Below are 25,126 nucleotides of genomic sequence, written 5' to 3' on the forward strand. Positions count from 1 at the left end.
TCTTTTTCTTTCCAAATGGATTTCATAGTAATCTCTTTTACTGAAGTGGATAACAAAGTATTCCTTTTACTGAACTGGGTAATGAGGCTTTCCATGGAAACAGACCTGTTAATATCAGCTTCCTCAGTTTGTATAAGGAATTAAGGAACAAGGATTTATTAAACTAGTAAGCCAAGCTTGATTTCTTTTTTCCCCTAAGATCAGTACACATCATCTGAAAAAGTTGATTTTTTTCTCATTCCTTCTTTGAGATCCTGACTTTACACAAAATCCCTGCTCCACAGCAGAGTCAGGAGAAACACAAAACGCTGCAATTTGCATAAAGCAGCTTTTCAGATCTTTCTTGGCCTCATCTAGTTTTTAAATTACCCAAACACGGAATGGCCACTTCTCCCACTGAGTGCAGTCGCTGCTGTGGTGTGCGAAATACAGAGGCTGCAACAAAGCCACCATCTGCTGTCAGCTTCCAGACAGCACTTTCTGAGTCATCTTAGTTTCATTGTTTAATTAAGATGGAAGAGAGAAGGTAGCATTACAAAATATGGATCTCTGAACAACTTCCCTGCTACTCCAATTTTTAACCTACATCGTAACGTACTTGGCAGCAGCACCTAGAAGATGCCCAAAATGGAGTAGGGTAGCAGTTATCTGGGAACCCCTATGGAATTCTTTAGGGGAGCTGAGGAGGGAATGAGCACCATAAACCGCTTGCTCTTACACTCTTCTGTGCCAGCTCGTCAGCCAGCTGCTCGTTGGCTCTTGTTTTGTCCTCCACTTCTTGGGATTTCTGGTCATAATTGACAGCTAATTCCTCCAGAGCTTGAAGGACCTCCTTCACTTCATCTTTCGCTGCTTCGTTCTCAATCTGAAGGCGGGTCAGCTCCTCTTGAATCTTCTCGTAATCTCTCCTAGTGGAGGCCAGAAGCTGGGAACCAGATATCACAGAAGTGTTAGGTCATCCGAGAACTTATTCAAAAGACAACATTGGAAAGGGCAAAAACAAAGACAGAAGGAAAACATGAGCACACAAGCATGGGAAGAGAAAGCAGAAGAGAATAAATCCTGTTACTCTACCAGAAACAGCATCGGTTTCAGCATAAATGTATTTGAAGAAAGCAAAAATGGCTCCGGACTTCAATGAAAAGCAAAATCTTAAATCAAATCCTATTATGACACAAGACTGAGGCAAAGAAACTTATTTTATCATAGCTCCAAATACATTTTCTGCCCTCAATCCAGTGCTGCAGCTAGGACTGAAAAAAAACCACCACAAAGGACAATGTTTAAATGCAGACTCACAGCTTTGAACCGAACCAAAAGGGCTCTCTGAGGCGGCCTCAAAGATCTTGGGGCATTAGAGGGACACTGTGATAAGCCAACCTGTGATGATTATTCTGAGTTATCAGCTGAAGGATGGTGCTGAAGACAGATTAGCTGCTCCTATTTGCTGAGACTAAATAATAACTAAAGAAGAAAATACAGACTTCACGCGTACTAGTGAGTATTTCCAGGTAATAAACTGATTAATTACAGTCTTTGCATGCTTTTAAGAGAGATGCTGAAGTCTGAGTGACAGTGCTGATTATAAGAGGTCAGCTGCATGGCCCCTTGCACCACTCTGTCTTCATTCAGATGTTAAAGTCTCCAAAATTCAGATACCGGGTTCTTAGCACAGAACCAGACTCCACAGCAGCATTTTACTGCAGAACAACGTGAAAATAAAACCAAGCGCCACCTAAAACCTATTGATAATATCACTCTTCTGGGAATAACAACAACATCAGGACGTAATGTTGCATAAAAACATAATACAGAGAGCAATAACATACAAAATTCAGTATGAAAGATGCAAGCTGGCATTGATGCTCGCAGGTCATCCTAACAGCAAGGACTGGATATTTCTTCACAATGCTCCCTTACTTCCAAGCCTTCCAATGTATGGATCAGCGTAACATCACTGTACTGCAGCTTTCTCAGGCAGTAGAACACAATCTGTATTACTGAAGAGCGCTGGGTGGACCTCTCCTCCCCTGACCCACCACCACCTACTGCTCTTCACTCCCAAACCCTGAAGAAGGTCAGCGTGAGACCCCCAGGCAAAGCAGAACCATCTCTCTACAACCTAAAAGGAGAGATGTCAGAGAAGACACCGCTTTTTTTTTTTGGCTCAGAAAATGGAAAATAGGAAAGCAACCAGGCAGCTCCGAACGCTGGCACGTGCCCAAAGTGGCGAAGAGAGGATTCAGATGTAAGGGAAATTTATCTTGCTGGTAATGTTGCAGCCTCAGAAGTGCACTCATGTTACGGAAAAACCCGCTGAATTGCCAAAGCCAGATGGCATGTAAATATTTAAACAACAAAATAGCTTAAAATAATCTTTCTACTAAACACAGATGGAACTATTATTTACATTTACTTAAGAAAATTTCTGTGTGACTATTCCTGCCTTCAAGTAAAGGGAAGTGTTATGTATCACCTAAAGCATCAACACAGCTTCCCAGAAGAATCTTGTTGATAGAGCATGGAAAAATATACCACAATTTTCAAAGGCCCTTAAGAAGATATTATACTGATCAGCTGTAGACAAAGGGCAGGAGATGAGGGCTGCAGAGCTGTTTGCACCATACAAGATGCAGGGGTGAAAGATTCAGAATCCGCCCCCCAAAAAATCTCCACAAAACACAAACCCTGAGAAACAGCCAGTGGTGAAAAAGTGCCAAGAGATACCACTATCAGCACAACGCCATCTGTGGCAGGCCTTGGATTTATAATTAACCTGCTAGCTTAATCAAGCAGAAAAAAGTATTCTGGTTAATTAGGGGGGAGCAGAGTGAGGCAGCTGCTCTGCAGCTACTGTATCACACAGCTAATCTCAGCTCCAACAGAATACATCACTCCTGCAGCACAGGTGAAGCTTACGCGGGTGGTCAAAACCTCAAACAAAAAAGGGATTCAATTCCCTGAAAGGAATCAAAAATATTGCATTAGCTTTCAAAGGTAAGAGATGGAGAAGCTTCTCGGGTGAACCAGCTAAACCTCCCGAACACGTGATGCAACATCAGCTGCAGAGGTGTCAGTAAGTCAGCAAAGCTAGACTAAAAGATGGGCAAGAAAGCGGGGAAAAGGGGTCTGAAAGGCAAGGATTAGAGGCTGCTGAAAACTTGATTCATCTTCCAGATGTAATACTGAGGAAGGGACACAAAGAGGGTGCGGCATAAGGCATCGTACAGCACGCTCCCAAATATCTAACGCAAAGAAAGGAATGCGCATCTCTCACAAAATAAGACACAGGAAAAAAACACGAGGGGAAAAATAAGCTTTAGATGAGAACACTGATGTAAAAGAGAGAGAGAAGGCATAAAAACCATCAGAAAATAATGTCGCTGAGAATGCATAAACTTCTTTTACATTTGTACAGCCAGGGACAAAATACACAGAGTAACCAAAAGGAAGTTGTGGCAAGCGAATGGAGAGCTTAATTGTGGAGCAAAATAAAGGTGGTAATTTCTGCAGTGAGGATAAGACCCCAAAGGTGGCGGGTGAGTCCTGAGTGATGAGTAAGACATCTTCATCCATTGTTCTCTCCCTGCTAAGGAGCCAAACCTTGGAGACCCTTCCTGAGGGCTCGGTTAAGGATTAAAACAGAATCATTTTTCAAATCCAAGAGAGGTTTCACACCCAAAGCAAGCAGCCAGCATAATGCTGTGCTCCAACCGAAGCATCCCGGGCAGACAAGAGGGGCTCCCAGGGAACCACAGCAGCGTTTCATGCAGAGACCAACATTCTGGAACACTAGTGATCGGTGAACTCCCACACCGGGATTCTATTCATGGTCTGAATGGTCCCCCTCCACTTTCCCACAGTTTGAAACCCAGTATAAAATGACCTTCTAAGACATAATCACAGCGACATCTGGGGAACTTGGTAATTTGGCGTTATTGCCGGATTTAGATATTCAAAACCTCTTGTAAACAAATGACAGTTAAGGAAATGGCTTGACTTTAAGTCTAGTGATCATATTCCTCATCTTCAAAACAATAAACATGCATTTTTATGGACAGAAACAGTGAAATAAAATGTTTAAAGTGAGTAATCCAAAATTTTAAATCAAATCTCTGGCAGCACCAATGTCTCAGGCTCAGATTTCTCTCAGCACTGCCTCTAATTGCCCATGTCAAAATAACGAACAGCAGTGATTTATTACCAGGAATAATTGTTCTACTGTCAAATCAGAAACCTGCTCCTACCTTGGCATCTCCCAGCATCACTTCCCAGCAGGACAGTGTGCTATTATAAGGAGTTATCAAGGCTTAATGGTCTTCTGAGGATATTGTGAAATTTGAAGCTTAAACCTAGCTGTCACGTAGGTTTCTCTCACCTATTGAATTTTAGCCAGTTAATACAAGCACAGCCAGCCAACAACCCTAACAGAATTACCAAACAAGGGTCTCACAGCGAAATGTAACTGGTTTTTGTATGTGTTTAGTTTTTTACCTCCTCTTGATCCAACATTTGTTGCTTTAGTTTTTCAGCCAACTGGCTCTGCTGGTTGATTTCATCATCCTGCAATGAAACAGCGATGGAGAGTTTTAGTTTGTTTTTACAGTTCTCATTTGGTCACTTTTATTGCCCCTTTCTAGAAAAGAAGGTAGTTTTCCATTTACACCCAGAGAATGGAGTCAGACCAAATGGTCACACCTTATCATCCAGCTGTCTGTAGAGACTGGCAATCTCATCATCGTATTTCTGCTTCTCCTCCGTTGAGATGCTCGCAACAACCGGTGTGATGTTGTCAATAATCGGGGTGTTATCACAGGGCTCCAGGTTCTTCTGGTCCTTCGCACTGATCTGTTCATCTTCAGGCACAGCTTCTCCTATAAGAACATAATCCGTGGACATTACAAACCAAGAGACAAACCATGGAAATCCCAGGATCTTTCACAGTTGCCAAGAGGGACTTGGCAAAGGAAAGGGCCGTATCCAGCTAGGCAAGGAAGGCAACTGCCATGCATAGGATGGACAGGCCAAGCTTGGTGGCCATCCTCATTACAAAGATGACCTCCCCGGTTAGAAACACAAGCACAGAAAACGTGGCAGCAGCTCAAATGGACGCACCTCCCATACGAGGACAGGCTGAGGGAGCTGGGGTTGTTGAGCCTGGAGAAGAGAAGGCTCCAGGGAGACCTTATAGCGACCTTCCAGTACATGATGGGGCCACAAGAAAGCTGGGGAGGAGCTTTTTACAAAGGCCTGGAGTAATAGGACGAGGGGAATGGCTTTAAATTGGAAAGGGGAAGATTTACATCAGACATTAGGAGGAAATTCTTCACAATGAGGGTGGGGAGGCCCTGGCCCAGGGTGCCCAGAGCAGCAGTGGCTGCCCCATCCCTGGAGGTGTTCCAGGCCAGGTTGGATGGGCCTTGGAGCCAGCTGATCCGTGGGAGGGATGGGTCAGGGCATCTTTAGATGATCTTTAAGGTCCCTTCCAACTCAAACCATTCTATGATTCTATGAAAAGCACTGAATGTTTGGCTTCCCTTTTACTCAAGCCCTCTATAGATGGGATTCGTTCCATGGATTAACAGAAGAGTAAATAAGGAGGAAAAAAATCTGACTTTCAGCCTAAAGTCTACTGGCAATTAAATGTCTCTTCCTTTGAGATTTCCAGCTGCCTTACCCACTCTCCCTCCCCCATAAGGAACTGCCAGCGCATCAGCACAACAAGACAGCTGCATTTAAAACGATCTCCACCTTCTGCCTTGTCACATCTCAAATTAAAGAGCACAGACCAATTTTCAGTTGTTGCTTATGCATACTAGATAGGATGTTCTCTCTACACGTTTTCTTTCAAAATCATTTTCTCCGAGGAATATTTTCTTCGGTAACGCCAGTGCATTGTAATTACGAACCCGCTGCTGCTCAGTGAAGAGGGACAGGCAAGGCGCTCATGCCAGAAATTGAATCGACTCTCATTAGACTCTGGTGAGAGACTGTGAACTGCTGAGCGCTGCGCACAATGCTCGAGGTGCAGGAAGGTTGCGTTCAACCCTTCTGTACAAACAGGTTCTTTCCCTTTCTATGAAAAGCTACAGTATTTCAGTCCCATAACGCTTTACTAGCCTCTCCTCTGGCCAAGACTGCGTAGGCACTATTCATCTCACCGGCAGGGAAACAAGGAAACAGGACAAATATATCCAAAAAAACCCATAAAAAGGCAGGCTAATTCAAAGCAAAACAAAACAGGGCATGAAAGACCACCAGCAACTAACAGAGAAGAGATTTTTTTCAAGCTTAAAGCATGAAAAGAGTAACTTGAAGTCATGCACCACAACCTCTAAAGAAGTACGACACTCAAAATACTTTTTGCTCTATTGCTAACAGCTCGATGCTATTTTATATTATTAATGAGCAAAATGTCAATTGATTTTTCATTGTTGCGTTTGACTGGAGCAGACCAGGAAAGGTGGGCCCTTGCACACTCAGCAATGCTCCTCAGGCTACAGAGAATCCGTCGGGAGCCTCCCAGAATGAGTCTTTGGATTTTCATTTCATTGTGATATATCACTCAGAAGTTTTGTGTGGCAGACAGGACGCCCAAATTTGATCCAGATGCTCGAATGACAACATCCTCCTACCCGTCAAACACAGACCAAATGGTGCACTTGTATACAAGGCTGCTGAAATCCTGCTTTAGTGAGACCCGAGCACACCCATATTCTGCCACGATTTTCTTTTCTACATTAATTTCTAACTGTATAGAACAAGCCATACCGAGCGAATATTTATGCATCTATCTTGCCTTTCCTATTCAAGACGCAACACCTGTGACATATCCATTTGTAATGAGCCTCCTTTGACAGAATATGCTTCCAAACGATGCTGTTTCAGAAAGTCAGACAAGAAATCAATAGGATTTTGAATGCGTGGAATGTATTGCTGGGTAACGCCAATCAGAAAAGCAGGACAGATGGAGGGGAAGGAGCCGTGGGTATATTTAGACAAAACAATAGAGGCAGCGTGTTGTAAGGCTTGTTTACACGGCATATAAAAAGGATCTGTACAGATTTTCTAACAAAACAGGTTCCTAGAACAGGAAGGAAATTAAAGTAATCAGGTTTTGCGAACACAGAATGAACCACGCGGAAGAGGAGCAGGTTATAAATCCCCAGCACTCCTCAACGCCACCAGCAGAGCAACTGTCTCCATAGCAATTGCGCTGCGCTGGTAAGGGAAATATTCCCCGGGCTGAAGTCTCCAGAGAAAGACACAATCATTAGGTAACGATCTCATCTGAAAGGCAAGTAAACAGCACAGGGAGCTGCAAGAGGAAACGATTTTTTGCACCCATAAAGGTCAGGTATTATCTTCGAAGTAGTGATTTCACCCAGGATGTTCAAAACCAGACTTGACTGCACGACAAATTGTGACTAATAATGAAATCACAGCTTTGTTCTGGCTTTAGATTCTCCACTTTTGCCTGAGTTACATCCTATTGAACTGCTGGAAGCACCAACAACTACAACCTGGACAACACCAATTTAGAAAATAAAAACGCCTACAAAGAAACAGCCTTGAGGGTTGGGGGTTGTTGGGATTTCAGGGTTGGTTTCTTTGGGGCTTGGGGGGTTGTTCGCTTACTCGTTGCATTTTGGGAGGTTGATTTGGGGTTGGTTTGTTTGTTTGTTTGGGCTTTTTTTGGATTCATGGAATAGAAATGAAAAGCAAGGACAGTTTCCCTAAAATTACTTGTCAACAATCCAGTTAATTAAAAATTATTTAATTAGTAGGTATGCATAGAAATAATCTTCCTTCGTTGCCAGCCTACCCTGAATGGCAATTCTCTGTGTTTCTAAACAGAAAATTGGCTGTTCTCAACATAAATTTCACTTAGAAGCCATAGAAGGAGACAAGTGCTGATTATTCTCATCAGACGACACTCCTAATCATTGCACTAAAGGACTAATTATTCCAATGCTAAATTCAATTATAAAAGAACACCCTGAGATCTAGTTACCTTAAAGCAAAACAGAACTGATTCGCATGCAGAGCGCTCTTTTAAAATATCAACACTGTGACATTTCACTTTTTCTTTTTAATATCACTACCATTATTTAAAATTATTGATGCCTTCCTGTATTCACTACGGCTGCGATCGTGCCAGTTTGGGCAGCTAAAATGGTACCTTCTCTGAATGGCTGCTGATGGTTTCCCTCGGTTCTGCTTCTCCATCTTTCACTTATCATAAAGCGTGAGCTACAACTCTGGGTGATGAGCTCAGCATTAGCGTGACTTTTGATTTAAGCACGATGCAAATCTACACAATTTAAAAGCCACAAAGACACATACGCATTCCCATTTTCGGATACGCACCATTTCTCCACCTGTTCAGCTCCAGCTCTAGGTGCTGGATAACATTCTTTAGACTCTTGTTTTTGTCTTTCTCCTTCTCGTACTTCTTCTTCCACTCCTCTGCGGTCAGCTCCAGGTTCACAGAGACCGTGTTCTTAATCGTCTTAGCTCTGCGCAACAAAACCAGGAGTCAGTGCAACTTTTACCTCAATGCAACACTGAGGGTTCAGAAATTTTTCTGAACACAAAGGGAAAACAGTAAACATTTGCACTTTATTTGCTGAAGTGCAATGCTACAATTCCGTTTTCTCTCCAGCCCTCGGCAGAATTACTACCTGGAAGCCTCGACAGAAGCTTTTCCATATCGAAGCCCAGCAGGCAGTGATCAGGCTGGGATCTGCCTCTTCCGATTCCTCCAAAAAGCGCAGCTCTGGAAATTGTTCTGGGATTTAGGACAAATCCAAGCCCTGTCACTATTGCTCTGCTAGGTGAGATGTCACCTGGCAGCTTCTCCTGGTCTGGGAATCACTGCAGAGTACCCCACACCAACACCCGACCACGGGCTCGCCCCATCCCTTAATAACACTCCTTTATCAGCAAAACTCAGCCAGATTTCAAGCATCACGGCCTGAAGGATGGATGTCAACACAGAAAATAAGAGATATGGAAATGTATCCTTCTTGAAACAGCCCTCTCAAATACATCTATGGGGGTGGAAGGAAGGGAATGAAGAGAACCACCGGTCCCCACCAGGTAACTGGGCACTGCCGGGCTGAGGAAGGCTGTCAGGGGGACGGGAGCCTCGACTCCCGCCTCCGCCACCACGGGCAGGCTCACCCATTCCTGCCTCTCTAGGCACAAATATCACAAAATTTAAACCCTTCTAACAACAACCACCACCACTTTGTTATTGTGAAAGGGCTCAGCTCCGGCCGGACCTAAACAATTGCCCTAGAAAATGCAAAGTGAGCAGAAAAAAACGCACAGCATCTACTCTAGCAAATCCACATTTAAAAAGAGAAACCAAACAAATCGGTAGGAATTAAGAAAGCTTTGGATCTTTGCCCTTTGCTGCTCAGACTCGGAGTCCCAACAAATGACTCCACTGCCAGTGAATAAAACAGAGGGTAAGGAAAGGAAAATCAGACAAACTTCCTACAGGTTTGGAAAGCAAAGGCTGAAACATCAAGGCAGGAAACTATGCCTAGGAATGGGCTTGGATACACAAGTTAACTCTGCTTTGCAGAGAGCACAGGAGCTCAATTATCGTCTTTGCAGCTCCACTTACCGATTCTAAAGCATCCTTTAAATGTGGCCAACCACTAAAAATCCTGACAGTTGCTTGGTCAGCAAGAAAACACTGCCATATCAGTGCCTCATAGTCCACACTGCGCTCCAGTGATTTGCACCAAGAGGCAAACAGGAGCTTTAGTACCTTAAAAACATTTTGAAATAACCTTGTACTTTCAACATACGCCGATGCCTAATGATTCTCTTTTACATATTGCCAAAAGCACAGCTCGGGTTTCCGCTCATTTAACTGCACTAAGGCAAAGAAAAAGCCACACTATAACATTTATTGACTGCATTACCCCAACGGTGGATGAAGTACTTATTAGCAACTAAAATAACAATATAAAACCACAACAAAAGGTGGAGCAGAAAGAGAAGAAACCAGCTCACTACTAACAGAGGAGCACACGCGCATGTTGATTGGTATAAATGGGCCTGCGAAGATGAATTTTACTCCTGATGCTTATTTTAATGGTGATATAATTCTTTTTTGCTAGGAAAAATGGAAGAATCAGTAATCACCCATGACTCGTTTACCCTCCCTTTAATGTTATCCAGGCCCTTAATACTGTCACATCAGAAAAACCAAACACCACAACTGTAATATCAATCACTTCCCATAGACAGCGATATTCCTATCCCAAATGCTGACAAGTAACGCTGTGTACGTACAGCGTGTGTGCTGCCCTGCAGGCTTAGGGCACCACCAGTCCTCCAACTCATATTCCCTTCCACATTTCAGCCCAATTCTACTGCTTTTATGCAAAGAAAACCACTACAATAAACGCCGACCATGCGCTCTCACAAAGCATTTCGCTGTTGTCCCAGGTCTTTCAACCAACACTCCAGGTCTCAGTAAGGACCACCTGAAAAACGTTCCTCTTCCTAGCAAAGCGTTAGTCACGGCACACCGCTCCGAGCTCTGCTGGTCGGGATGGGCAGAGCTGGTGTGAAAATTAATTTGCCCCGAACAGAAAAGCAACTTTTACCGATTACAGCAAAGAGAAATGAAACCAAGAGAAATGCTAATCCAGGCTGCCCAGGGAAGACGTGGCTGCCCCCCATCCCTGGAGGTGTTCAAGGCCAGGTTGGATGGGGCTTGGAGCAGCCTGATCCAGTGGGAGGTGTCCCTCCCATGGCAGGGGACTGGAACTAAATGATCTTTAAGGTTCCTTCCAACCCAAACTATTCGATGATTCTATGAAACCAGACTTCCTCTACACACTCTTCCTCAAGTACCCAAGAATACAACTTCCCAGAGGTCCTGGAGTGCTGTTACACATTACAGAGTAAAACCAAACCCCTTTTAGCTTAGATTTAAAATCAAATAAAGTCAAAAAGATGTTACTCTACCTTCTAATCCCCTTAATCTGACCAGTTATATTTTACTGCTTACATTTCTTTTAACCACACCTGCAGACAGAGAGTTCAGCAGAACAGCAGGCAGATTGAAACCTAACACAGTACCTACTCATCTATTTAAAATGCAATGACCCTTCGGCTTCGTTACTGCCCTGGAGCCTTATCCCAAACGAATTAGCAGGAACTTCAGGACCACTCTTCTGTTCGATATATGTACAAGACTCGCACTCATCTGAAATGACCTGCACTCAGAAAATTGTACGTGGGGAGGTTTAAACTGTGAACCATCAACGCATTTAAACTTTTACCATCCACATAAAACTGTGCAACTCATTATACTCCAGAGTTGTTAACGCTTTTATTTAATTACTACATCTTAATATTTGCATGTACTGAAAATTTCGGTGACATTATAGCATACGTGACTTCAGTAGAAGCTTTCTTTAATCTTCAATAACTTATTCTGTTCATTATACAGCAGTGAGTAAAAACTGCATAGCAACCCTCAACTCGATTGTATGTTAACGATTGCTTCCTCTGTTTATAGTCCTTATCCATAAAAACTTAACTACAGCAACTCGTGAAGCTCCCTTTGGGGAGTTTCTCCGGCATGCTGGGATTTGAGCGAGTAGCTTACAGTTTGGCAGTGAAGGAAGGAAATCACAGAATCGCAGAATCACCAGGTTGGAAAAGACCTCTGAGATCAAGTCCAACCATACCTATCTGCCACTAAACCATCTCCTTAAGTACCTCACCTACCCATCTTTTAAACCCCTCCAGGGATGGGAACACCATCATCTCCCTGGGCAGCCTCTGCCAGGGCCTGAGAACACTTTCAGTGAAAAACTTTTTCCTAATGTCCATTCCCTGTAGTCCTATCACCTATCACCCCGGAGAAGAGACCAGCACCCACCTCTCTACAACCCCTTTTCAGGCAGCGATGAGGTCTCCCCTCAGCCTCCTCTTCTCCATCTAAACAACTTCAGGTCTCTCAGCCGCTCCTCGTCAGACTTGTTCTCCAGCCCCTCACCAGCTTTGTTGCTCTTCTCTGGACACGTTCCAGAGCCTCAACATCCTTCTCGTAGTCAGGGGCCCAGAATTGAACACAGTATGCTCTTTACAACTACCTCTTTACAGCACGTGGGTGCCTCCCCACCTTCCACAAGTCCCAGCAGCAGATGACAAGGACAAGCTAACACTAGTTTGGCAACTCCAGATGGGAAGTGTGACGCAGGACTGTCTTCCAGCCCCAACCTGCAGCAGCACCTCTAATCTGCAACTGTCCCTCGAGATGGACTGCACCCAACTGCATTGTCCTTCCCTGCCCGTCCGGCTCTTTCACGTACTCTTCCATGGATACACTAAGGGATCATCTTCCCTCAGTAAAATCTATGGAAAGCTCACATTAGAGGATATACACATTGATAGAAGATTGTCAGATTAATCTTATATACACAATCTTACTTTCCCATATAAAATGCTCCTTAACAGCATGGGCTTCCATGCAAAAATGATACTTGGTGGAAAACAACCCATTTTCAGACAAAGCCAAATGTATTCTATTCTACAAACTGTTAAATAAATTCTGTTTCACTCATAACTTGCTAGTATTTTTTCTTTCTGCTATTACACGAATAAAACAAAATGAGTAATTTTCCAAAGCATCGAGTTCTCCTCAATTACGACAAAAGCAGTAATTAGGTAATGAGCTTGACCTATTTAACGTAGTTGGTACGACTATTGCCAACAAACACATATGGAAGAGACATCTTCTTTCTGAATACTTCCAGACTTATTTTATCCTTGCTTGTTTCTGAGGACTTGTTCCTAAATCATTAAGATCCTCCAGACACAAAAATATCCACAGCTATCACGGTAATTTGTCAAAGTTGTCAATATTACACAGAGTCCACATTCTTCACTTTTCTTAACGGTCAAAGCAATATTTTTTACAACTCTAGCAATAAATCCTGAGATGCCAGTCAAGGAGAAGATACATCTAAAGCACCAAGAGCAGTATCAGATGACGCAAAATCAAACATTTTCCATGGAGTCAGCCAACAGAAATCTGCCCAACACCATTATCTTCCCCCTAAAATTTCAAAGAACAACTGTAACGCTTTATACTTTCTGTAGGACAAGTTACCAGAGCTTCTGAGGAGCGCAGCTGCTGGCCAACATTAACATTTATTTTTCTGGTACCGTAGGGAATAAAGAGACGGTTTGCTCCAGTTCTCCAGCACTACTTTTTAACAACTCCAGAAACCATAATCTTCCTATGTTAAAACACCTGCTCATCTCAGACCCAGCTGGCTCAGAAGACATGGAACAGCCCACTTTAGTGTCATCCAGCCTAACGTCAAGTGGCACTCACCGCTGCCCGAACATCAGGGTCGACTTTGTTTCTGCTTCATTGAAGACAGAAGGAGAACAGCATATCACGATGGTGGTTCTGCAGTTCCCGCCGAGGGAATCCTGAAGTATTCGGGTCATTTTGCTGTCTCGGTATGGAACATGGGTTTTCTAATCGAAACGTAAGTAAGAGACAAGAAGAACTTTTTAAATAATGATAATGTAATGAGAGAGAACATGAGTCAACAGTGACCTTCCAGTACACGAAGGGGCTCCAGGAAAGATGAGGAGGAACTGTTTACAAAGGCCTGGAGTGATAGGACGAGGGGCAATGGGGTATAAAGTGGAGAGGGGCAGATTTAGACTAAACATAAGGAAGAATTGCTTCACAATGACAGTGGTGAGGCCCTGGCCCAGGTTGCCCAGAGCAGTGGTGGCTGCCCCATCCCTGGAGGGGTTCAAGGCCAGGTTGGATGGTCCTTGGGCAGCCTGATCCAGTGGGAGGTATCCCTGCCCGTGGCAGGGGGGTTGGAACTGCATGATCTTTAAGGTCCCTTCCAACCCAAACAGTTCTATGATTCTATGACAGGTTTGAAGCATACGTTCCTGAAGAGTCATTGTTTTGATTGTGCTAAGATGGGATAACCACTCCAGTGAAATCACTGAGAATTAGTTTCTCTTTAGCAGAACGGCAGAAGTGTCACTTGTTTGTGGTTGGAAAGCTAATATTTTCTTTCTGAATTGTTAGTTTATTTTTTTATGCGCGTGGCAAAGAAACCGATAGATAAAAAGCCATTCTCCAACAACAGAAAACAGGATTACTTACAGTTCCTTCTGCCAGGGCAGATATCACATTGCCTAAAGCAGACAAAGACTTATTGATATTTTTAGCTTCATCGAGAACAGCGCCCTCCGCTCCAGTTTTGCTGACCTACCAAAGAGAGCAGGCAACGGTCAGGCTCAGCTACCAGCAAGCATCTCTACAAACACAGCTACGACGCAGATAGCACAACAGTTAACGATGCTCTTTGAAGAAAATCAAAGCAAGCTTATCAGCACGAAGAAGCAGAATTATATAGGCACTTTGTAGTTACTGGAAGCCTGTCATTATTCAGCCTTTCTTCCAGCGTAAGAGCAAGTTGAGCCTTTGTTCAGGGAAAAGGTGGTAAAGCCTGTGCTTGCCTGAGAACACCTGGGGACCACTTCCACACCCAGATTGTCCATACAGATAGGCAACACCACAGATCTGTTCTAAGGGCACACTCAGTGGCACAGTTTACACCAGAAAGCAAGTGTCTTAGCTTTGTATTTTGCTTGCATGGACCAAGAATATCAGGACAGGAAAAGTGTGATCTCACTCATCCTGAACGCAAGGTCTACTGTTTCATAACCTGGATCAAGTTGGCCCACACAAGAAGCTTGGTGGCCTGGGACCAGCACTCCTTTAGAGAGCACCACAGTTTTATAGTTGTTCCTCTCTCTATTTTGGGGTGGGGAAAGGCACAGGAATGTATAATAAATGTATAATAAATGCATAATAAAGCCATATTTTTTTCTCTATATTAAAACTACAGTATCTGTAGATTCCTTTAAAAATGACACATGACATAAAAGAAAACACGATTGTATCTTTTAAGAAGACAATCCACCATGGAAACCCTTACTTCAGGTTTTCTACAAAATGTCCAAACACACATAATGAACCCCAAAAGCATAGTCCTCTTAGGGGGGTGTAGAGCCTGACTGCGCACTCATGTTCTGAACACCACTGAAGAGTTTTTAATTTAACATTTAGTATTAACATGCAATAATAGAAATTAACACAATTAATTACTCTGATGGATGGCTTCCACACTGTACCACTGGGTTACCAACTAGTGTGTCCCAATGAGAAACGTCAAAGCTCTGCATCCTATCAACAAAATCTTTTCCTTCTCATCTTTGGAAGGAAATAGAAATCTACCACCGCAAGGAAAGACGTTGCTTCACCATCAGTAACTATTTTGTCACGCACAGTAGTTTCCAAGGATCCAGGCTGAACAAAGAATTCCATAGCATTGCAGATTAATGATGGAACTTATAATTTATTTATTTCATTTACAGCTGAATTATTTTGAACCCTCCAGAAGATGTTAGAAGGAGAACTGCGAAACGACGACATTTTTCCACTGCAGCACTGTTCTAGACCATTACTTTTCAGTAAACTGATACAAGTTCTTTTCTTGTCGGTGTTTTTCTATACTAGAAAGCAGAAACGGTCACCAAAATCCAGAGAGTCATTTGGGGAGCTTCAAATAGACTTTAGCTTTATGACTTAACTGCTGCTATTTCATCGATCCAATACACGAAACAATTACAGAAAATCTAGAAATAGGTCACGTCTGCATATAAGCAAATTAAAATAGCTGTCTAATTTGACAAATTACATAAAAATTACATTACTTTCTTCAAATACCCATAACTAAGCATGAAGCTATATAATAATACACTGATTCAATCCGCTTCATTATAAATGAAGACATCTTGCAGATTTTAGGAGGTTGCATTTCATACCAGTGGTTCTGATCATCTCCTTTTCCCCATCCCACATAAAAACCAGATTGCCATACTGATGATAACCTAAGATAAGACTTCGGTAAAGCCTAACTTAATTTTGCATGGACATGCATTCACATGATCAGTTTAGGGATCACACTAGGAGAACTCAGCAGTCTAGGAAAGGGGAAGGATTACCTTCTCGCTTCCAGCCAAGTCTACCAGGTATAGCTTTCCACTGAGTTTCTTCTCAGTTTCCACATTCTCTTGTTTAATATTAATGAGGAAGATGCTGTGGCTCCTAGAGCTGTGCTCATTCATATCTGCAATCACATTGGAAAGGTTTTAAAGTTTTAAATGACTTTCAAATCCAACAAGAAATCATAGCCTATGTCTAGCAGATTCAAAAGTACAAGAGCATTCCCTTTGTGAAGAGGAAGAATCCATACAAGAAGGTGCAACCAACCACACTTTATAATCTTACTGTACTTACTCGTGACAGCTACGTGACGGTTGGCTTTCCCTTCATCAATGACATCCAAAACTTCTTCAGGACTAGATACAAATCTTTCTGTACAACCCTAGAAACGTGCAAGTTGAATACAGGAATGTTTAGGAAGTGTCCTGGTACTCTAAATGCCATCAAGAAGACTACTTAGCACTGATGAACCAAATAATTAAGAGAACCATCAACATCCAACATGATCTGTGCAAGGCAATGGACTGAAATGTGCCTTTGTATGACCTTCAGGAGGACGTAACTCGAGAGACAGTTTTCTTTCACAAGATTAAAGACTTAGTCAAATCTAAACATGCAGCAGAAGAGTTTCAATACTTAGTACACATGGAGTGATACAGCATATATTCCTATTACTAATTAGATTGCATACCCAAATTAGTTTTTCTCCTCTAACTACATGTCCAAATGCAGAGTCCTTTGTTCTCTGCCTCAGTGCAACGCTACTGAAGGAATTTTATCAACTCTTTTTTTGCCCTTCCCAAGGATGAGAATAAATAGAACATTATTATATCTGTATTATAAATGATCACATATGTCCATTAAAAGTATATCACATTTATCTGAGGGCCTGGGAACTCATGAACCAAATTCTTAACTCAACAAATCTGTTCTAAAATATTGTGAGATTGCAGCACCTACGCAACAAAATATTAAAGAACAAAATGCTTCAAGATATTCTGTTTCATATCTGACATGAAACAGGAATATGAATACTTAAAGTTTAACACCTTACTAACCAAAATGTCAATGTTTAAAGCCACAAAAACAAAGCAAATATGATTCAAGCCCATTAATATTTCAGGAAACTGAATATCTGCATCCAGAGACCGATACTACTTGAACATTCAAGACTGAACGTGAGCTGAATCATCTCAGCAAATGCACGGGGATACAAATGGGAATGTGTAAATAAATGCATATGTGAGGAAGAATGAAAAAACAAGCATCCATTTTTCCTTGTACCTTAACATATGGGACTCTGTTTTTGTCTTCATGTACAGCGAGGTTTGTCTTTGACACTAGAAAAAGAGATGGAGATAATTAGGAATATTCCACAGGTAATAATGCGTTAGCTATAGGTGTGACAGACAAAGACCGTGAGTGTATTCCATTTGTAAACGAGGACTGCAGGCGCTTCCCACTCCTTATTCACTACCTATACTTCCATTACGTGAAACTTCTTTCTTCGTCAATAAATCTTGTACCTGATTCTTTAAAGTTAACTTTATGAGAGCTTTTGTTTATGGCTTGGGGTAATAAAGTAAACCAAACACAGACCAATCTGGATTTTGCCAAAGCAGCAACAGAACTCAAAAACTCAAAAGAAAAAAACTCAACAAAGCACAAATACAGGTTCCTCTTCACTATGATCACAGCATATATTTTTCTGGCTTCAGACTGATTCACTATCACAATTTTCATTACCATGCAGCATGCAGATACAGAGACACAAATTGTAAAGGGGACAGAGATACTTCCCAAAAGCCTCTACCTAACGGAAGCAAGGCAAGGAATGACTGGAACTAAACTTATTCTCAATTCAACCAAAAAAATCAACAAAATACAATCTACATTTTAAAATTACAGTTTCGCTTTAAGAATATACATCATCAATGAGGCTCAGACGTGCCTTCAAGTCTGTTGAATTCTCTGTGCCCGTACCTTCCAGAACCTGGAGGGACTACAGGAAAGTTGTGGGGGGAGTTTTTACAGGGCCATGGAGTGATAGGATGAGGGGCAATGGCTTTAAACTGGAGAGGGGCAGATTTAGACTGGACGTAAGGAAGAATTTCTTCACGCTGAGGGTGGGGAGGCCCTGGCCCAGGGTGCCCAGAGCAGTGGTGGTGCCCCATCCCTGGAGGGGTTCCAGGCCAGGTTGGATGGGGCTTGGAGCCCCTGATCCAGTGGGAGGTGTCCCTGCCCATAGCAGGGGTGGGACTGGATGGGCTTTGAGGTCCCTTCCAACCCAAACCATGCCATGATTCTACGATTTATACTCAGGCTGTGTGGCACTGCAGAGGGAGGTGCACGGGTCAGAGAACCGGTGACTGAAACTGCACAATTCTCTTTCAGAAACCCAATCACACAGCTGACACTTGAATTACTCTCAAAAAAAGTCACCGTTTCCCCTTAAGCCCTGATTCAAAGCCCTGCAGCAAGCCAAAAAACACTCAGTCACATAAGAAATGCAGAACTTACCATCAAGTAGGTCCCTTATTTTGTCCAAATATATCTCAAAGTAGGAAACCTAATTAAGTAATCATAAACATTACCAATTTAAACTTTGGTGATTTAAGAATCTCTGTACCTCTATTTCCATATCTGTCAAAATAAAAAGCACCAAACTAAAAATAAAACCCGCCTCCCACAGAGTTTCAATTACATCTTTCCTGTGAACATACTTGTACTTCGAATGATTTACAAGTCATTGATCCTTCTCCATTTATCAATGATTCATCAGGAAAGTAGACACACAAAAAACTTCAGACAAATCTTATCTTCATCTTTTTTTTTTCTTTTCTTTTTACACAGGCAAAATTGACAAAAATATTGAGCGGAGTCAAATCAATTCAACCACAATCATATCAGTACAGCGGCATCACGAGAAGGGTATTAAACATGAAGCTCATGTAGAAGTTGCAGCTTAAATCAAGTCCCAAAGAATAGAGCGAAAATAAGCTTTTTTGTAACAAAGAGATAGTTGTCCTCAAATATAAAGGAAAAAAGATAAGGGCGAGAGAGAATGAATGAACAACTCTCTAAATAAAAGGGTATTTGACTCACAGAAGAAAACAGAAATAGGTTAGTAGGGAGGTGTCTACCCAGACCCTAAATAATCCTTAGACAAGATTATTTAGCTAGGACACTCGACAGCTAAATTCTTGGTATCAGTAAACTCTACCTATTTAGTAAAGTGTAATTTTATTTCATGTATAAATCGAATTCTATCTGGTTTTTTAGACTGACAAGCTCCTCTTCCTATTGACAACTGCTGTTAAATACAACTATGTTTTGCTTTTGTGCCTTTACTTCAGTTGTGTCCCACTCAAAGCCATCCTCTGGACCAGCTCATTTCCACAGTCTGGGTCACCCAGACTCACCTCGCGTGCTTTATATGACCCCGTTAACACACCGCTGAGGAGCAACGCACACAGGAGGATACCAAGTTCCCCTCCCTGTTCTTAAACACGTTTCTATTAAAGTGGGAAAGGAAAAAAAAAAATGATACTAATTGTCAGTGTTGGCTCAGCTATTAAAAGCGTGTGACAGTTGGGTTAAATTCTTGTTCCCAACGACAGAACAGGCATTTCTCGCAGCGACAGCTCCTTGTACAATCACTCACTCATTCAGCGCTATTTAGGCAGCTTTTCTGTTAAGATATTCATAAATGTCAACTAGGATAGGAAACCACTGAGACAATTCGGTGCTGACAGAGCATGATTTATAAGCGATAATCTTCTGCCAGGATAGGAATTTACTATATCTCCTCTAAGGGGGTCCCCATCTGTTGGTGTCCAAGTGCTATCACGTAGAACAGCAATGGCCACAGAAGAGCTTCACAGATGACAAGAAGCAATCAGTGGTGCTCCTATGGAAGACATTGCTATGAAATTCAGGTGTCTCTTCTTAAAAAGCTCAATATTTTAGATTTATATATATATATTAAAATATTTACATGGTTTATGTATACATCTGCTTTTGCCTGTACTTCCTGAGCACACCCATAAACAGGCACTGCTGAGAAGGCTCTCAATACTAAATGACGTGGGCCTTCCAGGACATTGGTAACTGGTTCAGAGGTTCTCCGCTGGATTATTGGGGAAAAAAACCATATATTTATATATCCCACCAGAGTGCTTCAAGGGCTTTAATACAGCAGCACTAAGAAGTCACTTGTGTCTAACTTTTAGGCACAAGAGGGACAGAGGAGGGGAGCTCCATTGTCTGAGGACATCACTTGGTCACAGGAGGAGAAGGGGTGATGTTTCCACACTCTACCAGCGCTCAGCTACTTCACTTTACTGAAGCCACCCAGGCACGCTTTGTACTGTTTGGGGGAGGGATGACACAGAAGAGCACTCATCTGTCCTGCAATCCATAGCGTAGGTAGACTGACGTCTCCTGAGAAGAAAGCTGTACCCTGACCCAACTAAGCCAGACAGACCGATTCCCCACCGCAGCTGAGAGTATCCCAGACCAGATGAACAGCAGCAACTAAAGGTCACTCAAAACCATCTGAGAGATTGGATCACTGGGATCGTGATCAGGACATGGAAAAACAGAGTGGCTGTCCAAATTGAGGCTTAGTCCACTATCTCGAGGAACCCATACGTAAGCGCTTGAGCTAAAATTTAGTTCTAAACATCCTTCTATAAATTGTGTAAAGCTACATTTCTTCCATTTCAGACCCACATATTACGGGGAACCGTTTGTACCCTTGAGCTGGACCAAGATGTCAGCATTCTCTCCAACGTCACGCAGATCAATGGTATTTCTGATCACAGCTAGTGAGGCTGAGGCACAGGCTTTGGAGAGGATGCAGTGAAATCAGTGTGTTATTTCTTACTAAGCGGCTCCCTATCAGCTGTGGTGGTGAACAACACGGCAATCGATGGAGTAGCAAAGCTGAGCTGAAAACACACTCAAAAAAATGCCTATCAAAGGCCAGTAACTGCATTGGGTTATTCTAGTAAAGGTCTTCACTAAAATAACGGGGGGGGGATTGAGTTATAAAATGGGAGAAAGGAAAAATTGTGTAGCACGGTGCTACAGCACAAATGCAGACTTCCCATCCAGCTCAACTTCCTTCCACCCGATCCATTACATAACATGTCATCCTGCATTTACCTTTATATGAAACTCCAGGTTTTCATCCATGGAGTAGATGTGATCAAAGATGTCATGTGCAATTCTTGGAATGATTCCCATGAGCTGAGGGTCGTGCAGCTTCCCCTGCGGACACAAGAGCACATTGTAACTTCGAAAGCCCTCCTCAGGCCCAAGAGAGGAGAAAGCCTTGTCCAAACGCACCCTCCTCCGGTGGGTCCCTACGAACACATCTGCTGCTTAGGGGGTGGGGGGGATTTCCTTGATGTAAGTGGACAGAAAAGGTGGCAGAACGACTCAACATGTTAGCACGCTTCACCCGACGGAGCTCCTATCTGTTTTGTCAGCTCCTGCCCTGTGCCAAGAGTGCTGTCCTGATGCTCTTTGCAGACCGGAGGCAGAGGAGTAAACAAACACACACACACACAAACCACAGCCCAGTTCTCCCACCTTAATCAGATACTTGGGAGCATGTCAGAAACAAGAAGTGAGAGGCTGAGAGAGTTGGGGTCGTTCAGCCTGGAGAAGAGAAGGCTCTGAGGAGACCTTACAGTGACTTTCCAGTGCCTGAAGGGGCCACAAGAAAGCTGGAGAGGGGCTGTTCACAGAGGGTTGTGGGGATAGGATGAGGGGAATGGGGATAAACTGGAGAGGGGCAGATTTAGACTGGACATTAGGAAGTATTTCTTCATGATGAGGGTGGGGAGGCCCTGGCCCAGGGTGCCCAGGGCAGTGGGGGCTGCCCCATCCCTGGAGGGGTTCCAGGCCAGGTTGGATGGGGCTTGGAGCCCCTGATCCAGTGGGAGGTGTCCCTGCCCATGGCAGGGCGGTTAGAATTTGATGATCTTTAAGGTCTCTTCCAACCCAAACTATCCTACGACTCTACGTATTTCAATATTATGCATGTTTGTGAATGACTACTGGGTCACATTGACCTGCTGTCCTGGTTCCTCAGCCTTTCTTAGTGCACTCAAGTACAGTCCTCCCAGACATCACTTCCTTTATGCTAAAGCTGGTGCAGTGACAGTCAACTTCTAAGCATCAACCTAGGACGCAGGAAATTTGACACGAACTGACAACCTCTTCCCCTATCTCAAAGCCTGTATTTAAAGCAGTTACCAGGATTCCGTCCTTGAATTCCACACGCATCTTAGGGAAGAAAAGGAAGGGAATATAGGTAAATCGGTGACATTGTTGACTGCCTTCCCTATAAAGCAGCACTCAGCTGTGTCTAACCTATGAATATTTTATTTATATTATACAAATAACATTACCTTCTGCAGCAGCAGCAGTTAAACGCTACACCATATCCAACACCCTATTAAGCCTCTCAAAACCTACAAAGTCCTTGTCTGGTGATACACCATTTTATTTCAGACTATAAGAACAACTATAATGAGGGTGATTCCATAAAGTAGATCCCTGATAGAGGGGAAAACGTGTATTCACAAACACACACTTACACCAAACCCCAACACTCTTCCCTTGCTGGGAGAGCGCTCTTTTCCACCACATAGCAGTGGAATTGAGGAGGGACTGCAGTGCAATGTTCACATTATCCATCCCTTCTCCCAGCAGAAGACTTTGAAAAGCACCCTGAAACCAACCGACTAAACTCTATTTCTGCATGAAGAGAGCGTTCCCGGAGAGGAGAAAGGATAAACAGAGAGTGGTATTTAAAAGACGGGTAGATGAGGTACTCAAGGGCACTGTTTAGTGGCAGACAGGAATGATTGGACTTGATGATCTAAGAGGTCTTTTCCAACCTGGTGATTCTATGATTGCTGTTTCTTCAGTGTGTGCAAATCCAACCAAGAGTTTGCCTACACTATTAACTACTGCAAAATGCACAATTCCAAAGGCAGCTACAGACCCAGAAACGCTAGAGCTACGCAGTGCCTCTTTTCCAAGGCAGCTTTGACCTGGCTGGGTCATTAGCTCAGCCCAAAGGTGATTTGAATTCAAAATTTTGTTACAGACACTTCTGTCTGCATCAGCTTTGGCATCGCTGCACCTCTAATAATTGTGGAGAAGCAGCAACTTATAAAAGCATTTAATCCAGCAAGCCTTGTAATAATTATACTTTCCTTTACACCACTTTCTCTACCTCAGAAGAGAAACCAACCAGTGAAAGATGATTCAGTGTGTATGTAACACAAACACTGCATCTACAACTTCTTGGGCTTTTCTCGCTGTTTAAATCAGGAGAAACTTCAGTGAAGCGAAATCACGTTCAATGCGTCAAGAAGAAAAAGTTAAGATCTTTATAATGCTGTAGCACCAGCAGTCTGGCATGCACTGAAAAACAGTCATTTTTATTCTGTTATAAATGCATTTTTATTAAAACAAGAGATGAATGAAGCAGGTCCCACTATAATTTATGGAGACCATATACTGGAAGGGAAGAGAAAGGTAAAGGCAGGCTACTCACTGGAAAGCTGGAATCAAAAAAACCCCAAAATCCCACTCTCGTGGACTTAGCTGCAACCTAAGAAACAGTTTGGAGAAATGTGCTGCTGCCGCCCCGCTGACGCTGCAGTTAGCAAACTCTCCCAAAGCACCGGGATGGAGACTTCTCTGCTCATTAAAGCCGCTCATTTTAATAAGAACATTAATTTCCACATTTAAGCGTCGCAGGCGGGCTGCAGCCGGTGAAGTGTAACATTTGAGACAGTGCGAGCTTATTTCAGCTGTTGGTATAATAACTGCAATCTATAAGGACCTCACACTGGAAACTCTCCTGTAAGGTCAAAGTGGAGCAAGATAATCTTGTGGGCAAAAATATACAATTTTTAAGAAGGATTCGGTTATATTCTCCTATACAGGTGGGCAAATGTTTTATCTAGCACAGGAGAAAGACCTGGGTACATCAAAAAGCCTATCCTGGCTACATTACACCACTGTGTCCTGGTTAAACTTAACACTAACACTATGAAGCATTTCACAGAAAATCCTCCATAACAGCTTTACCAAGAGGATTTACTATTTCTTCACCTTCAGACTATTTTTTTCTTCCACAACATACTGTAACAACTTCACAAGAGGATGTTCGGTTAAAAGGAGGATTAAAACTGAATATAGACTTAATTCCACTTTAAAATGACAGCTCTTTCTTTATCAAAGAGGTAAAACAGCCATTTTTCTACAGTCATTTTCTTTATCGCAGCTTGTAATTCTGAATATAAATTGGCTTTAAGAGCTCTTTCCCCACGCCATGTGGAAGCACCAGCTCAAGCCCTGCAGACATTTTGATTTAATTACATTCAGAGCCGGTGAATTACTCAGCCACTGTGCCATCTGCGAGGGCTGAGGTAGTGATCTCCCCCAGCCTCGCAAGGACAGACTTAATTAGACACGAGGCATCAGTTATTGCACCCTCCAGGAAAGGAGCAACTGTGGCAATCGAACAGCAATTCCACCAGGGCTTGTTGGCTTGAGGGAGTATTGCCTTCCTTCTCCTTTAACTTCCAGGTTAGGTAGGTCACCCATGTTAATCGGGCAGCAAACCCGTCTGATGCTGTTAAATAAACGAAAGCTCAATTTTTTTTTTACTTTCATTTAGCAAAACTTTGCTGTAGCCCTCCTGTTTAAAGTTCAGAGCAAAGCGCCGCAGCCTCATACACCCAGCTTGGACAGGGCTGTGATGGAACAATCCTATGCAAGGATTAAATCTTTGAGTGATCCCTCTTAACACAAACATCTAAATGTCTTCTAAGTGAAAATGAAAACCACAGGAAAAAAATCTACCCTGTCACACCTCCTGCAGCAGAAATAGGAACAGACCAAGGACTTCAGCCCCTGGAATTGGCTATCGGTTGCTATTCTCCTCCTCCAAAGCAACAATTCCCAAACTCATCCCTCTGTGAGTGGTATTCCCAGAAGAGGAGT

The 25,126-nt window shown here is 42.9% G+C and overlaps 1 protein-coding gene across 1 annotated transcript in view; it reads right to left on the minus strand.

Moving 5' to 3' along the window:
- Positions 1–25,126, minus strand: part of KIF5C (kinesin family member 5C) — an 86,174-nt gene that overhangs the window by 25,640 nt on the left and 35,408 nt on the right. Inside the window, exons 4-14 of the mRNA XM_009560074.2 lie at positions 21,260–21,364; positions 18,611–18,659; positions 17,375–17,430; positions 16,385–16,472; positions 16,090–16,214; positions 14,183–14,287; positions 13,379–13,527; positions 8,371–8,519; positions 4,699–4,874; positions 4,495–4,563; positions 719–925 (exon numbers count right to left, since the gene is read on the minus strand). Of these exons, the coding sequence (XP_009558369.1) occupies positions 719–925; positions 4,495–4,563; positions 4,699–4,874; positions 8,371–8,519; positions 13,379–13,527; positions 14,183–14,287; positions 16,090–16,214; positions 16,385–16,472; positions 17,375–17,430; positions 18,611–18,659; positions 21,260–21,364 (1,278 nt within the window). The remainder of the gene's footprint in view (positions 1–718; positions 926–4,494; positions 4,564–4,698; positions 4,875–8,370; positions 8,520–13,378; positions 13,528–14,182; positions 14,288–16,089; positions 16,215–16,384; positions 16,473–17,374; positions 17,431–18,610; positions 18,660–21,259; positions 21,365–25,126) is intronic.

The sequence above is a fragment of the Cuculus canorus genome, chromosome 6, assembly GCF_017976375.1.
Source record: "Cuculus canorus isolate bCucCan1 chromosome 6, bCucCan1.pri, whole genome shotgun sequence".
Taxonomy (NCBI): Eukaryota; Metazoa; Chordata; class Aves; order Cuculiformes; family Cuculidae; genus Cuculus; species Cuculus canorus.